At 41.2% G+C, this 17,602-nt stretch overlaps 1 protein-coding gene across 2 annotated transcripts in view; it reads left to right on the top strand.

The window, feature by feature from the left end:
• betaTub60D (beta-Tubulin at 60D) overlaps positions 1-17,602 on the top strand; it is a 110,415-nt gene that overhangs the window by 85,812 nt on the left and 7,001 nt on the right. For both annotated transcript variants that reach the window (XM_067772767.1, XM_067772765.1), the window contains exon 2: positions 10,829-10,937. In XM_067772767.1, the coding sequence (XP_067628868.1) occupies positions 10,829-10,937 (109 nt within the window). The remainder of the gene's footprint in view (positions 1-10,828; positions 10,938-17,602) is intronic.

Raw genomic sequence — 17,602 nt, 5'->3', positions numbered from 1 at the left:
GCGGACCGATTTCATACAGAGCGGCCATTTTATATTTGCGGAGTGGATTTCTGTGGACCTTTCCTTACCAGTTACCTTATCAGGAGTAAAGTTCCCTACAAAACCTATGTGGCGATCTTTGTGTGCTTTTCGACGAAAGCAATACATATGGAATTAGTTTCCGATTTAAGTGCCGATGCGTTTATATACTGTCTCAAACGATTTATAAACCGGCGAGGCGTTCCACATCGAATTTACTGTGACAACGCAACAAATTTCGTGGGGGCTCACAACAAATTGCAAGATTTTTACCATCGCTACTTGTGCGATCAAAGTCGAAAGGAAATTTCCGACTTTTCGTCCATCACAGGTTTCGAATTCCATTTTATCCCACCGCGATCGCCGCATTTCGGTGGGCTCTGGGAAGCTGCGGTTAAATCAGCAAAGCACCTTTTTACCAAATACTTATCCCAAGGTGGTCTCACGTATGAGGAACTCTTGACAGTCATAGTTGAAGCAGAAGGCATTCTTAACTCTCGTCCATTGGTAACAATGTCAAACGATCCTAATGATGGAAGCGTCTTGACGCCATCTCACTTTCTCATTGGTGAAGCGATTAGGAGCGTACCCGAACCCAATTGTGACACCAACAAGCTATCATATTTATCACGATGGCAACGCATCACCCATATAAAAAATCTGTTTTGGCAACAATGGCGGCGTGACTACCTCCATGAGCTGCAGCAGCGATCCAAATGGCTAACTGACCAAGCTAACGTAGAACTTGATCAGCTTGTACTTTTATATGAAGATAATATACCATCTAACCAGTGGCCATTAGGCCGAATTACGAACGTTATCCCAGGTCCAGACAAAAAGGTCCGAGTGGTGGAAATTAAAACAGCAAAGGGAATTCTTCGCCGACCAGTTCATAAACTAGCCCCATTACCATCAGGATATTGAAAGGATCCTTTCAACGGGGGCAGGATGTTCAGTCGGAATTGACTGGTCACAAATGTTAGATATAGTATGGTAACGCCATGGCCGGGATAATTCCCAATCACAAGCAGCATTGGTTGGCCTATTGTGCTTTAAGCCTTTCATTTTTTTTTCTTCTTTATCATTGTAATTTGCTGACTATCGTTATCGTACATTGCTCCAATAAAGTTCGTGTATTCATAAATCGTTTTTCTCTTTTTTTTATTAACCAGAAACAAAAGGCATGTGACGCCAGAAGGCAGTGTCCAGTCAGAATACCTGTCACGAGTCTATAATCCTCACTTCTTAATGTTAGAATCAACTTTGTTAGTCTAAAGTTGTAAGACCTACACATAATCTTCGACACTTTACAGCCCCGAACTTGGGCCTGGAAGCGCAGATAGGGAATCAGGTAGTCTGTTCGTCTTGTAGTTGATGACTCTATACTACTTGGCCTGCGCTCAAACTGCCCCGAGGCACTGAGACTCGTTGCAGTTGTTGACGCTATGTTCTCTGCTACTAGGTCTACAGGTGGTATGTGCTGGTATGTACAGAATGGCATACAGTGCAGCCGTCGGGGTTGTTTTCAGGGCTCCCGTAATACTAGGCATTGATAGCCTGGTATCAATCCCCTCAAATTTTTTAGGGTAGGTCCTTTTTTTTGTGGCTCTCCACAAACAAGAACTCTATAATATAGGATAGGGGTTTAACGCAGAGTTAATTAAAAAAATGTATCAAATGTATTAGTCGAAGATTAACTCTGAGTTAAAAAGATAAATTGCCGTTCCGCAAGTGGGCCTAAGGAAAAAATCAAGTTTTAAATCACAACTTCCGAATTTTCTTTTTTTAAGAGTTTTTTAAATCTCAAAATGGTAAAGTTACATCGAAAAATACATTAACTTAGTTTCCCAATAAGTTCAGCAACTCGCAAGCCAAATATTTTTAAACCTGAAAACACAAATTTTACTCAGATATATTCCGTGCAACGGTAATGAATTAGTAGAAATTTGAAATGATACAGGTGTATACATAAAACGTGAACTCAGCGTCCGTTTTGCACTAAATTTTCAGAGAATTACTCTAGATTAGGTTAAATCAAAGGACATAAGATATTTTTGTTCATTGGGAGCGCCCTCAGTTAGCTCCATGTGACGGCACATTCCACCAACCAGTTTACGTCCTAGTGGTCCTCAGCGAACCTTTACTTTCTCTGATGAACTAAAGTACGAGTGAAAGATCCACCTTCCCAACCTTTGATAAAATGGCGAAAAGCCGTGCGCCCAGAAATTACTAAGTTGTAATATAAACTAAGCCTCATAAGGAAAATATATGAATATCACTTTTTTAAGTTCGGTCTAATATACAAATACATATGTACTTATATTTTGATGTACATAGTATTTAAATTTAGCAATAAAAAAGCCAAATAAAAGTTAGCTTAGACAAAGATACTTTCATACATTTTTACATTATATATGTATGTATGTAAATAAAATTTGTGGGGTGAAGTCAGCAATAATATTGTGCCAACTCAGTACAAATATCATAAATCTTTTTAAGATTTATTTTTGGAAATTTGGTAAATCTATTTAGTTTGTCATATGATGTTGTTTCATGTTTGTTGACTTAGCTAAAGTTAATTATTACAAATTACAATCAGAACGTCAGTGCTACATACATATGTATATGTAAAGCCGTACACTAAAGTGCTTTTGTGGATATAACACTTAATATTGTCGGGGTTGTATGACAACCACCTTAGACTAATTGACTACATAGAGAAGTAGCTCCAATAGGATCGTATGTACATATGTACATTTTTGAATAAAAGTTGGTCCTGTATACAATTTTTTTATAACTTTCATTAAGTTTGTCCAATATATAGTTGGGTATCTGGCCCTTATATTTTAACCTTGGTTTAATAACGGTAGTATGTAGTGGCATAAAGGAATCGAGATAGATATAGACTTCTTATATCAAAATTGATTGAGCTACATATATCCGTCCATGACAACAACGTGAGTAAAAATTAAGTTACCTTTACGTAATTTGGAATACTTACTTATCTTGATATATATAATAGATTGGTATTGAAAATTGGTGAAATCAAACGATATCTACGCGGAGTACGTGATGAAACTTGATATGTGATGAAACTTCCCACGTAGCAAGTGATCCCATGATCCAAAATATAAATTTCGTAAAATCTAGGAAAATGGCCGTGGCACCGTCCATATATAAAAGACGAAAATTTAAATGTTTTTCAGGCCGACCCCAGAAAGTGCTCAAGTGAATTTCAAGGCGATATCTTAATTGGATCAATCTTTACGGCGTAAAAACAGGTGCAAGTTTACTATGGAAAAGTAAAAGCATAGTACTACATATGAGAGTTAGTTTTAAAAAAATTCGTTTCATTTAGATGAGTCGTTCGGTAGTTAAAAGGCCGCACTTTAATTCGTCTCTTAAAATAAAAAGTCCGGATTTAACTTTTATTTTCGGACTTATAAAATAAAAGTCCGGGTTTTACTTTTATTTGATTCGTCATGAAAATACTATGGAAACCCCCGGTATCCCATAAACTTTCACCTAGGAAAATTTTTTGACCCGGACTTTTTCGACTCAAAAAAAGAAAATTACTATTAAAATGGATCCCTCAAAAAGCTTAGGACAAATTATGTTAAATCTAGTGAAAGAAATTTTTATATGTACTTAATCAGATGCATGACATCAAATCTATATTTGCAAAATTTTCTGAAAATTTCAGAAACGTTTAAAATCAAAAGAATTCTCCAAAGACGACAGTTAAGACATACATTTTTTCTAATATTTAACAATTTTTTTTGACAAACTGTAATGAAATTTTTCGGTTGCATTCATGGTTCAACTACATATATATACAGCAACAACATACCTTTGTTCAGATTGTGAAAACCTGCGTGTAGGTGTTAGGCGAATTGAATGGTGAGAAAACATAAAACTTGGCAATTCTTGTGTATGTGGAAAAATAATGTACTAATTAGATGCACTTACTAAAAAAATAACTTAAAGTAATATGAAACTACCATGTACACCTCACGTGGGTCCCTGGACGTGGGGATATCGAGGGAAACTGCATTGCAGATGAACTCGCTAGGCAGGGTACAACCAGGCAGGTTCTTCCTGGCCAAGAACGCTTAGGTATGCCCCTGTCCACATGCAAGCTAATGCTAAAAGAGCACATCCACCGTCAAGCCGACGAAAGATGGTTACGAACACCGGAGTGTCGAACATCGAAGGAAACCTGGCCTAAATGGGATCCTAAAAGATCCCGTCACGTGTACAACCTAAGAAGGGATACCATTCCACACTTGTAGGGGCACTAACTGGTCATTGCCTCATAGCTAGGCATGCAGAAAGGTTAGGAGCGTCTTATCGTCGATGCTGTAGGGGTTGTAAAGAGGATGATGAGGAGGAAACGGTGATTCACCTCATTTGCAACTGCCTAGCACTAAGCGGAGCACGACAGCGCTTTCTGGGTGCTCCATTTCTTGATAATCTGAGCCAGGTTGTGGAGTATGACGTCAAGGACATGGTAGCTTTTATCAGGTCCTCAAACTGGTTCGAAGAGGAAAGGTAACGGTGTATTTTGGTGGTATCACAACGGGCCTAATACTACTGGTGTAAGTGTGCCCTCGGGCAGCCACCTCAACCTAACCTAACCTAATACGAAACTATTTTTTTATAAAAAATTTACCTCCTCGGCAGTAAATAATAGTCAATGTGTTGGTTACATTTTGCGCTTGCCATCTCCTTTTGACAATCCTTATACCAGTGAAAGAAAAAAAATAAAATCAGCTGATGAGATGAGCTAACCATGTAATTGAGCTATGGTTGCATTTTTGCACTTTACCAATTACTAGACACTATTAGCCAGAGCTGCTCAACCCCTATACACTTGTACCACTTTTGTTTTTGTTTCCCCTGAATCATAGGCACAAATTCAAATTCACACTTTGAATATAAAAAAAATTTTCATAGCACTCCCATATGCCCTCACATATAATTTCGAATCATATGAAAATGCTTGAATTTCTTATGAAAGTGCCAAGAAAACGCACTCCCGTATGAAGCTCATGTACTTGTGTATAATAAAAAAATGTATACTAACAAATTGATAACTAAAAATTATTCTAAAACATTATAGCACTGAAAAAAATTTTTAATCAAAATTGATTCATAAATAAAATTAAAATAGATAATTTACCGCGGAGCTGAAATATATGGAGCATATGACCAGAGAATGTAAACAAAACTGTACCAAAACAAGAGGAGCCTGCGCTTCCCAAGCCAGTCGGTTCTATGTACCGGAGCGACTCGGGATTTTTCCCGACCAAGGACTGTCATTTCAGTGTAACCCCATTTAATGTTTTGCGTCCTTCCCACAAATTGTCATCCTCCCAGCATCTCCCTGCAGCGGGACTGCTCCATATTCTCTTGCTCCGGGAAGGTATCGAATCCAATCCGGGTCCGTCTCCTAACCCCGGTCCTGAGAAATGGTTTTGCTGCGTCTGCCGGAAAAGAATCTTTTTAGGACGGTCATACTCTTGTCAGTGTGTCTCGTGCTAGGGATGGTTGCATCGGATAGGTTGTTCTGGGCTAGATCCCAAAACCCGACGTCCACGTAACTTTTATAATTATTTTGTGGCTCCTTGCTGTTCACGCCCAAGGGCGTCCCGTTCTACGGCTTAGCGCCCCCCCCCCCCCCCACTACCTTCCAGAAGCCCCGCTGCTCAGCAAGCCACAACAAGTACACACTGCTGCTCGCGCCCCACGGCACCACCAACTCATACGGCCGCTCCTACTCATACCTACAACCTCCGTAGTAGAGTTGGGAGCAATGCCGAGCATCAGCTCCTGCCCCCGTCTTCTTCCCCTCCCTTTTCCGGCAGCAACCGTGTAGTTAGGGAAACAGACTCTTAGTCCCTACCTTCTTTTGCACCGTTTGCCAGCACAGAATATATATGTTTGCGACATCCGTCCAATGCAGCTCCTGCCATGGGCGGTTCCACTTTCCGAGATGTTGTGGTCTCCGCGACGGCAACCCGCCGACGGGTTTCATTGCGCCATGTTGCCAGGCCGGGTACCCCAATGCTTACCCAAGGACGGCCAGTCGCAGGGCCACAACAGCAGTTGCGTCCTAGCCTTCCACAACCCAGGCGTAGTCACCCGGCACTTACTCCCAGAGTGACAACGTCTCCCCCGTTGCACTTCAGAATTCTGCAGTTAAACTGTAATGGATTAACTTGGAAGATCACGGAGATAGTCGATTTCATGAAGTGGCACAACATCCGCATTGCTGCGATTCAAGAGACTAAACTCACAGCAAGATCTGCTCTGCAGACTTGTTCATAATGTCCACAGAAAAGATCGCGAGAGCGGAAATGGAGGTGGTCTCGCGTTTATCATACACCACTCTGTGCATTATCTTTTATTTCATCCCGCAATCGGCCGCAGGGACAGTGTCTTAGAACGTCAAGGCCTATCTGTCGGGACAGGCGATGCAAACCTAGAAATCATCAACATCTACATCCCTCCTGCCACCTGCTGCCCCAGTGGATACCGCTCTAATATCAGCGCCTTACTCACTGACAATAATCGCATTATCTTAGGCGATATCAATGCCCATCACGATCTATGGCATTCAAACTTGCAGGCAGACAGTAGGGGTGAGATATTGGCGGATCAAATATAAGAAACGACGTTCTGCACAATAAACGGAGACGCCTCCACACGTATGGTAGGAAGCTGTCACAGTTCGCCGGATATATCAATCGTGAGCGCAGGACTCGTAAACTGCGTCAACTGGCAGCCGATGGTAACATTGACCACCTGCCAATACTTACACTCAGAAAAAACTTGAATGAAATGGCACTTAAGAAATTTTTTCCTCTTCGCGGGGCCAAAACTTCTTCAAAATGACGAAAAAGTCCTCAATTTGAAGAATTTTTCCTCATTTTGAAGAAATTTGGCCATGCGAATGAGGAAAAAATTTATTAAGTGCCATTTCATTCCAATTTTTCTTCAATGGGGAGAAATTTTTTTCTGAGTGTATTTCGCTCGAGAGTACCACCGACTTCATCGTCACAGAAAAACGCACCTTCATAAACTTTAAAAAAGGAAAGTGGGATGAATAAAAATCCTTTACAGACAACCGACTGATGTTCCCCAAGGGGAGCGTGCTTTCCGCAAGGTCATTGAATCCGCCTCGGCTCGTTTCATTCCCGCCGGTAGAATTCCCGAAATCGGCCTCACTTTCCGGCGGAGGCCGCAAATTTAGCGAGAGAACGTGACCTAATAAGACAGCTCGAACCCGGCGACCCCCAAATAAGGGATATAAACCAACGCATCAGATTGCTGGTGGATGAACACGGGCGAAATGGGAGGAGCACCTAAGCGGTTGTAACCTCTCTGCCGATGTAGGTAAGCTTTGGTCCACCGTAAAGTCCCTATCGAATCCGTCTAAGCACAATGACAAAATTTCCATCGCCTTTGGCTATAAAGTGCTGTCGGACGCGAAAAATTGCGCGAGCGCTTTCTGCCGACAATATATAATGCATTCTACGGTCGACAAAGATAGACGGAGGGCCAACAGATACGCACATAAACATAAATTCAGCGCGTCTCAATTACCATCACCGCCAAAGAGGTTGAGGATGCCATCGGTCATGCTAAACCATCCAAAGCTGTGGGCCCAGACGGCATAGCCATGCCGATGCTTAAAAGCCTAGGGAAAGAGAATTTCAAATATTTAGCGCATGTCTTCAACTTGTCTCTTTCCACCTTCGTCATTCGCGAAAAATGGAAAATGGCCAAGTTGGTCCCGCTACTAAAGCCTGGGAAACCAGCAAACATAGGAGAGTCATATCGCCCGATATCTCTCCTATCGCCAGTAACTAAGACGCTTAAAGCCATTTTACTGCCCCATTTCAAGGCAAACTTGCATGGCTTTAGAAAACTACACAGCTTACTACCGCGTTAAAGTCCATTAGCACCCAGATAAATTGCGGTTAAAATCAACACCCCACCATAGAACAGTACTCGTTGCGCTAGACCTACCAAAAGCTTTTGTTAGGGTCAACCATGGCACGTTATATCAAGACCTGGAAGGGTCTACCTTTCCCCCAAGTCTTAAAAGGTGGACCGCAAATTATCTGGGTGGTCGGCAGGCATCGGTGCAATTTAGAAACGAAACATCAAAACCAAGAAGAATTAAACAAGGGGTGCCACAGAGTGGTGTCCTATCCCCACTTTTGTTTAACTTCTACATATCAAAGCTACCTTCACCACTAGAAGGGGTTACTATCGTTTCCTATGCCGATGACTGCACAATAATGGCCACAGGCCCAGGCCCACAGATCGATGAGTTTTGTAACAGAATAAACGGCTACCTCCCTGATCTCTCTAGTTTTTTCGCCTCGCAAAACCTGGCATTATCACCGACTAAATCCTACGCAACCTTATTCACAAAACGGACGTCCCAAATGTCGACCATTTTGAACATCCACGTCGGTGGCACTACGCTGTCGACTGTCCCACACCCCAAAATCTTGGGCGTGACGTTTGATCATGCAGACGCAATTGTACCGAAAATCCAGAGCCGTAAAAAAATCCTCAAATCACTTGCTTGCAGTACTTGGAGAAAAGACAAAGAAACGCTCATTACCACTTACAAAGCAATTGGACAGCCGATTGCATGCTACGCGTCCCCTATATGGTCGCCAAGCCTAAAAACTACACACTGGAAGAAGCTACAGGCCTGTCAAAATACTGCCACGGGCTGTCTTCCTTTGTCCCCAGAACGCCATCTACATAATGAGGCGAGAATACTCCCCATGAGGGAGAGAAATGTGATTCTAACCAAACAGTTCCTGTTGAATACCCAGAAACCTGGGCATCCCAACAGACATCTGATTGATGAGCCAACACCAGGGGCTTAAGAAGTAATCTCCGTAAGCATTATGAGGAAATACGGCACCTGAGAACTCAGCCGTATAAAGCAAAAAAACACAAGCAGGTCCTCAGTGAACTCCACAAACAGGCGTCGGACCTTTATGCCAGGAATTGCCCGGTGAATCCAGTACTCAAAGAACAGTACCCAAAACTTGCAGAAGAGGAACGCACACTCCCCAGGGAAACGCAAGTCACTCTAGCTCAACTTAGATCTGGATACTGTAACAGGTTAAACTCTTAATCAACCCCGACATACAAAATGTATGCTCTGCTTGCAATGTGTCCCCACATGACACCAACCATCTTTTTAATTGTAATGTGGAACCAAAGCCTCTAACACCCCTCACATTATGGTCCACCACTGTTGAAACAGCAAGTTTCCTTGGACTGGCATTGGAGGATATTGATGACAATTTGTGATCGGTCGCACCTATTGGATGGGCGAACACTGCTACAACAACAGGAGCCTATTCTAACTTCATATATTAGTTAATTACCCTCAAGGGAAGTCAGTAACTAGTGATACAAAATTCTGGTTCAGAACTAGACCTAGAGTGCCAAATAAGTATTAGTTCGTTAACACTAGATTTTCAGTTATAAAATCGACAAAAAAACTGCTACCAGCTTTAACGAGCTGCGGCTACATATGAGTATGCCTCTTTCTCAACTATCGAAAAAGTTCGAAAAAGAAATTTGGAAAAGGAAAAAAGAGGATACTAGTTAAAATTTAAAGCAGCGGGGGCAATTTCCACCGCCTAGGCCGTCGCCATGTTAAATTCGCCAGTTGAAAACATGTAAAAGAGATAGATGGCGAACTATTAGTGGTTCAGAATGCACTAGAAATGCACTTGTTTTGAACTAGAGATTCTCCTTACGCGGTTTTCTGTTTCTGTGACTTTTTGTTTCAATTCGATATATTATTTTTCTTGGTTATGAGACATTTTTTGATTGGGGGAACCGTAATGTAACCATGCCTATCATTTACTTGTTAAACATTTTATTAAATTCAAATGGTACTTCAGCACCTCAGTAATATCTGTTGCTAATATAGATATGTAAATTTGAACACAAATTTGAAACAAACCACGCGGAGTCCTCTAATTAAGCATTTCAAAAGTTATCACATTCAACTTCCAATACAACATTCGCGAAAAATCTCTACATTCACTTTTAGTATGATTATTGAAACCCAAATTCCGACGATATATGTACGTATATAGAATATGTTTCCACAAAACTTGAGGCTAGAGGTCAATGTAATTTTTCGCTACTTCCAGAATTAAATTTATTGGCTCTTGTATGTTGGTGATATAACTATTGACGTAAAATTTTAAGCAAATATTTTGTAACTTGAAACCAAATATTCAACTTTTTCCGACCTCAAACAATTAAAATTTTTTAAATATATTTTTTTAAATACAAACAAGTTTCAGTGCACATAAAATTTTGTACATGTATTGTGATTCGCACTTCCATATAAAAATTTTTGAGCAGCACTGCTATTAGCATTCTTGCCAGACGTTATACTGCCCGAAAAAAATTTTAAAGGTGATACCTACTTAGATTCAAGGCCTTATAAGTTTTTGTGAGCTAAAGCTAATGGTCACGATAATCACGGCGGTAGCCACACATTTTCTATTAATATAATATATGATATTTGTATATCAAGATTTTCTGGCATGGCCAAGTCGAAATATTGCTTTATCAACTCTTGATTGGTCTTTCTCAATTAGGCCCAATATAATACATATGCATATGATTCCTGTTAATGGAATTGTATACAAACATCAAATAAGTGTAATCAGTTTACTATCAATATTATCTTACTCTCGTTGAACCATTATTTCTAATTAATTAATATAATCCTAATTTTCTATTCTAGTTTTGGGAAATAATCTCAGAGGAGCACGGAATAGACAGCAATGGCATTTACAATGGCGACAGCGATCTGCAACTGGAGCGGGTCAGTGTTTACTACAACGAAGCTTCAGGTTAGTTGAGGAAATAATTTACCTATGGAAAAGATGTTCCGATAGTAATATGTACTCAGTTGCCACATCAATGATGTCACTGCGGCAAGTGAATTGTAGACCTTCATTTACGTTTGAAGAGAGGACTTAGCTCCTTAATTGCTGACCCCTTCCCATTGCTGTTTATGTTAATGCTGGTAACCAGATAAATTTAAGTTAAATTCTTCTGAGGGCTTGCTCAGCGTCGAACGGCTCGAAGGGATCCTTCACAATTCTGAATAGGCTTTAGAGGTGCTTATTAACATAATTTTTCAGAGCCGTATGGGCGGGAAATTAAAGTCTGGCTTAGCGGCTTGTACGCAGTTCCTTTTCGTGCTATCGGAGCTCTAGTTAAACTTTTGTTCCATGGACTGCGCGACCTTTTCGTGAAAAAATTACAGCGCATTTGCTAAGGCTGCTGATCCCACTCTTAATATACCCTTGCAATAGATTGTTCCATGAAGAAACATCTGCTGCTAGAATTATCTTCTCCAAATCAGGTGAAATGAGCTTTATTCCTTGCCCACAGCGCCGCCGATTAAAAAATGCATATTGCAACAAAATATTTACATCATTAGAGACATCATTTCCCAAAATAGAACTGTTGTTTGAGCCCAAAATTCTGGCGTTCAAGTTTCAGTTTTCGGACAAGGTTCTTAAATTGTTTAAGACCAGAATGTCACTGCTATATGTATGTAGGATTCGATCGAACTAAATCCTTACCAAATTGATGCTTTCGAAGTTGGACGGTTGACTTTACCTTTTTTGCCGTAATAAAAACACTTGCACGGTTTACCTTTTAGGTTAAACAAAAAATATTGCTTTATTTTAACAAAATACTTTTGTAAAACGTCCGACGTATTTAGAGGACAAAAATCAAGAGGCCTGATAAAATTACTGTTCATATTTCACGAAGGTTACAGCATAAAAGAATTTGGTTACCGCTAGGTCTATATGCTATTGCTATGTACTGGAAAAAGTTAATTGAAAAGGTGACTATGTAAACAAGTTTAAGAAAAGAGAGTTAAATTTGCAATACAAAGCGAATATGTAAAAATGTTTGTACAGAATATGCAGAGCTGTTATGCTGACTATTAGGGTACTCCACATTACTCCCCTCCTAGACGAAAGTTACATGTACCGACTGGGGAATTTCACTTGTCGACCACTTCGTGTAAATTTCGTCGATGCGTTGTTTTTGTTTTTATCTGGCTGAGGGTTTCGGATAGAGCTATGCGTAGGCGTCTTTGATACGTTTATTTCCGGTGTTAGTTGTAGCCCTCTGAGTGTTGACGGAGATTGATAATCGTAGCTTGTTAAATATGCGGGTTTTGGTCTATCGATGCTTATGTTGCGTGGTTGCCCTCGAATGAGCACTGTAAAATATTTCGGGGTTTTATGCGTTACTGCGAACGGTCCGTCGTACGGATTAGTTAGTGCGGGTCGCACGGAATCATTTCTTATAAAAACGTGTGTTGCGGTTTGTAACTTTTGTGACACAAACGTAGTAGGAGGCGAATGGTGGGCAGTGTCACTAGCACGAAGCTTTTCCATTGACTTACGAAATTTTGCTACCGTATCACTGGTTACATCTGTTGGCCTAGTTGGGTGGAAAAATTCTCCAGGAACTTTTAACGTCCTACCGTAGACCAGTTCCGTTGGGGATGCGCCGATATCCGGTTTGAATGCCACTCTAAGTCCAAGCAAAATCGTAGGCAGATAGTGCGTCCATTTGCTGGAGCCTTGGCAAAGGATTGCTGATTTCAGACAACGGTGCCAGCGTTCGACTATTCCGTTGGATTGGGGGTGATACGACGTAGTACGCAAATGAGTTGCTCCCAATGATGAAATAAGCTCCTGAAATATTGCGGATTCAAATTGTCGCCCACGGTCCGACGTTATGCGCTCGGGGACCCCAAATCTCGATATCCAAACGGTTATTAACGCCTTGACGACAGTCTCGGCGGTCATATCAGGAATGGGGACCGCTTCCGGCCATCGTGTAAAACGATCGATGATAGTGAGGCAGTAACGCTGTCCTTCGCATAAGGGAAATGGTCCGACTATATCGATATTGATGTGCGTAAATCTACCTTGAGGTGTAGCATATCTTACCAGTGGGGATTTCGTGTGACGATGGGTCTTTGATCGCTGGCATGCTTCACATCTTTTGACGAAATCTGCAACGCTCTTTTTTATGCCTTTCCAAACGAATCGAGCTGTAACCAGCTTCGTAGTGGCGCGCACTCCAGGATGTGCCAGGCTGTGCATTTTAGACAATATCTGGTTTCGAAATTCTTTTGGAATGTATGGACGAATATTTGGCGTAGACGTATCGCAGATTAATTGAACGTTCGTTCCTGTAGGAATAAACGGTTTTAATGATAAAGAAAATTTAGCGTTTGTACCTGATGCCAAAAACGTTTGCAACTCGGGGTCGGTTTGCTGTGCCTGTGCTATGGCATTATAATCGATTACTTCACCCAGTGACTGAATTCGAGATAATAGATCTGCCGTGATGTTAGCTTCTCCCGATATATGTCTTATATCTGTCGTAAACTGCCCTATGTAGTCAAGCTGACGCGCACGGCGAGGAGCTGTTTTTTCCAGTTTTTGCCTGAATGCGAAGACAAGAGGGCGATGATCCGTAAGTATATGACAGCGTCGTCCCTCTATCATGTAGCGAAAGTGTGACACAGCTTGATACATTGCGGTTAGTTCCCAATCGTACGTACTGTACTTGCGCTGTGCTGGGGGTTGGAACTTGCCGTCAATTATTTGGTGTAAAGCAGCTCCTACAGCGAAATCAGAGGCGTCAGTATGCAGTGACAATTCCGCGGTTCCTGATGGGTGAAACAATAGCGTCGCGTTTGCGAGTTCTTCTTTACAACGTTTAAACGCATCCTCGGCTTCAGCATTCCAAACGAGGGCCGTCATGTCGTTTTTCTTATTTCCTCGAACGAGCTGCTGTAATTCAGACTGGTAGTCGGCAGCGTGAGGAAGGAATTTTCTATAAAAATTGATCATTGCTATAAAGCGTTTCAGATTCTTGGCGATAGTCGGTTTGGGAAAGTCTACCAGCGATGCAACTTTTTCTGGTAGCGGTTTGATTCCAGTGGAATTAACTAGGTGACCTAGAAATTTTATTTCCGGTTTTCCGAAAACGCATTTGGAAATATTTATTGTCAAATTATTTTCCTGTAGTCGCTGGAAAAGTAATCTTAAATGTTGCTGATGCTGTTCTATCGACTCTGACGCCACACATATATCGTCAATATATGGAAAGACAAAATCCAAACCGCGCAGGACCTCGTCGGTTAGACGCTGAAATTTTGTGCCGCGTTGCACAGCCCGAATGTCATAAATTGAAACTCATACAAACCGAAGGGCGTTGTTATTGCGGTCTTCTGCACGTCGTCAGCGTGGATTGGCACCTGGTGGAATGCCTTTTTTAGATCGATCTTTGAAAACAACGATTTTCCTAAAAAATATTGGCGAAGTCTGTTAGATAGGGCAAGGGATACCGATCGGGGAGGGTTTGCGCGTTTAGAGCTCTATAGTCTCCGCATGGTCTCCAGGACCCATCACCTTTCCTAACCATATGGAGTGGGCTGGACCAACTACTGCTTGATGAGCGGCACACTCCCGCCTTGAGCAAAAATTCGAACTCGGATTTTGCGGCTTCTAATTTTTCGGGCGGAAGACGGCGAGGCCTACAGAACACTGGCTGTCCCGTCGTTTGAATTCGATGAAAAACCGTTGATTTAGATTTTGTGCCATCTAGCGCCAATTTCGTGATGCTTGGAAATTCGTTTAAAATTTCATTGAAAACCCCCTCGATCGTAAATGTCTTTAATTCTAACACATTGTATTTTACTGTTGGCGATAAATTCGTAGCTAAGGTCGTCGTATTGTCGATCAGTTTACTTCGACGCATGTCTATGAGGAGATCGTAAAATTTTATAAAATCCGCGCCTATGATAGGTTGAGTGACATCTGCGATTATAAATGACCAGACAAAATCGCGCCGGAGACCTAGGTCAAGTTTTAGTTTCATCTTACCTAAGACTTTGATAGCAGCACCGTTTGCAGCATATAATTTAGTGGCAGTTGGTTGGATGTCATACGGTTGCGATGTCAGCGGAAGGATCGATACGTCGGCTCCCGTATCGATAAGAAATGTCGTTTTTGAAATATTGTCTTTTACTTGAAGGCGGAATACTTTACGAGGTCCTACAAATGTATTACGGGGTTCAGCAGCGTGATTATCTAGTCATTGTTCGCTCTTATCTGTCGTCACTGCAGCTGTGCGATGTCTATAGCGGCACGGGCTGCGGCACTTACGAGCGTTTGTGCCGTACTTTTTGTGGTACCAGCACTGGGTACTAGCTGATGAATCCGGATTGGCTGTTTCTGGTCGATTTGTGCTTCGATGTCGAAATTTACTTGCTGATCTCTGCCGAGTGCGTGAACGTGAGCGTATAGAGAATCTATCGAGACGCTTGCCGAGGTCTTCTACGGTTGAGCGGAGCTGACTTATTTCACTCGCAACTCCTGATTCCACTCGATGAACGTGGTGCGGTGTAACTGCGTCGATGATCGAGTCCGCAATCTTCGTAAATTCCGCAGCAGTACCCGAGGATGCAGCAACGACGGGTTGCGCAAATTCTGGGAGACGTTTAGTCCACAAGCCTTTTAAGGCGGCTTCTCCTAATGTATTTCCGGCGACGCGTTTCATTTCGAAATATAGTTCGGAAGGTTTTTTATCACCGAGTGGAAGTTCGGATAGAAGTCGGATAGAAGTCGGTTTAGGCGCCTTTGTTCGCTATCGGCGAAATGCTCTATTATTTTAGCCTTGACGTACTCAAATCCATCCTGTTGTGGCATAGCTGCGATCACCTCGGATAGTTGACCAATTACCGTGGGATCGAGTGCGGCGAACACAGTTGCCGCCTTCTGTTTGTCGGAGGTGATTCCCGACGCAGTAAACCAAAAGTCCATTGACGTGAACCAAGCTTCAAAATTATTACTGGACATGGCAGGGATTGGTAGCCGGGCGTAAACTGCAGCAGCTTGTCTTTCGACTAGCGGTGTTGATTGGATGGAATTGTTGGAGTTCTGTGGTGGCGTGTTAGCCGTTGGTGCCGAAGAAATTCCGCTATCGTTTGGCATCCTTGTGCTTTATGCTAGATTCGCTTACTAGTACGTGTTCGAAATCGTTGCAATGACACTTTTTGCGGGGTCCTTACCAAATTGATGCTTTCGAAGTTGGACGGTTGACTTTACCTTTTTTGCCGTAATAAAAACACTTGCACGGTTTACCTTCTAGGTTAAACAAAAAATATTGCTTTATTTTAACAAAATACTTTTGTAAAACGTCCGACGTATTTAGAGGACAAAAATCAAGAGGCCTGATAAAATTACTGTTCATATTCACGAAGATTACAGCATAAAAGAATTTGGTTACCGCTAGGGCTATATGCTATTGCTATGTACTGGAAAAAGTTAATTGAAAAGGTGACTATGTAAACAAGTTTAAGAAAAGAGAGTTAAATTTGCAATACAAAGCGAATATGTAAAAATGTTTGTACAGAATATGCAGAGCTGTTATGCTGACTATTAGGGTACTCCACATGTATATTGTATATTCTAGAAAATTTTAAAGAACTCGTTTTCTATCTCAATACGAAACTGGGGTTGGCAAAAGCATCGAAGTAATTGCATCTTACGACGTTTTCTTTTCTGGAAAAAATTATACCTGCATATTGCACTCTTAGTTCCAATTTTTGAACTAGGTCACCTTCCGCTAAGCAAAATGGCTCTATTTGTAGGAAATGGTATCCCTTTTCTTATTTAGTAGAAAATATTTTTTGAAGAGAACACATAAACTTACGCTATAGCGGAGAAGAACCCACGGGGCTACATTAATTTCAATAAAGAAAATGCACTTAGACTACTCAAACCATACGGTTTTCATTTCACAACCAAAACTGTACTAGAGCTCCTTCTTTTTATTAGTTTACAATTATTTAATATCAGCGTCACCTTTATAGCTGAACATTCACCTAATTTGGAGTGAATTGTGTAAGTTTCTATACGAAATGAAACGCTTACGTGCCATGCAACTTAAAGAATTCATAATTCTTCCACTGTATAAAGTGCACTGATGTTTATTAGAAACAATTCCGCCAGTATTCTTAATCAGTAAATGCCAAAAAGTTTTTCAAACTCTAGTTCAAGGTGACTATAGGTGAATTAAATTTGGGTTTAGAGGTTTCAAACTCAAACGAATTTTTCATGACGTACATATGTATATATATGGCTACACAAAGTATAGCTTGTAATGGCATAAATTAACCGCGATAAGTATAGAGTTTCGTGCATCAAAATGATCATATTTTGATATATCTTAATGAAATTTGATATGTGGGTGCCTTGTTATTTATCTACAACCGTTATTTTAAATAAGCGAAATCGGACAGAGCTGGCTTTTTATACTTAGTTGAGCAGAGCTCACCGAGTATATTAAGTACATACATATATAAAGGAATCGAGATAGATATAGACTTCCATATATCAAAATAATCAGGATCGAAAAAAAATTTGATTGAGCCATGTCCGTCCGTCCGTCCGTCCGTTAACACGAT

This window comes from Eurosta solidaginis, chromosome 3, assembly GCF_040869045.1.
Source record: "Eurosta solidaginis isolate ZX-2024a chromosome 3, ASM4086904v1, whole genome shotgun sequence".
In the NCBI taxonomy this organism is placed as follows: domain Eukaryota; kingdom Metazoa; phylum Arthropoda; class Insecta; order Diptera; family Tephritidae; genus Eurosta; species Eurosta solidaginis.
Note: the sequence above shows the minus strand (reverse complement) of the source record. Positions and strands in the feature narration are given on the sequence as shown.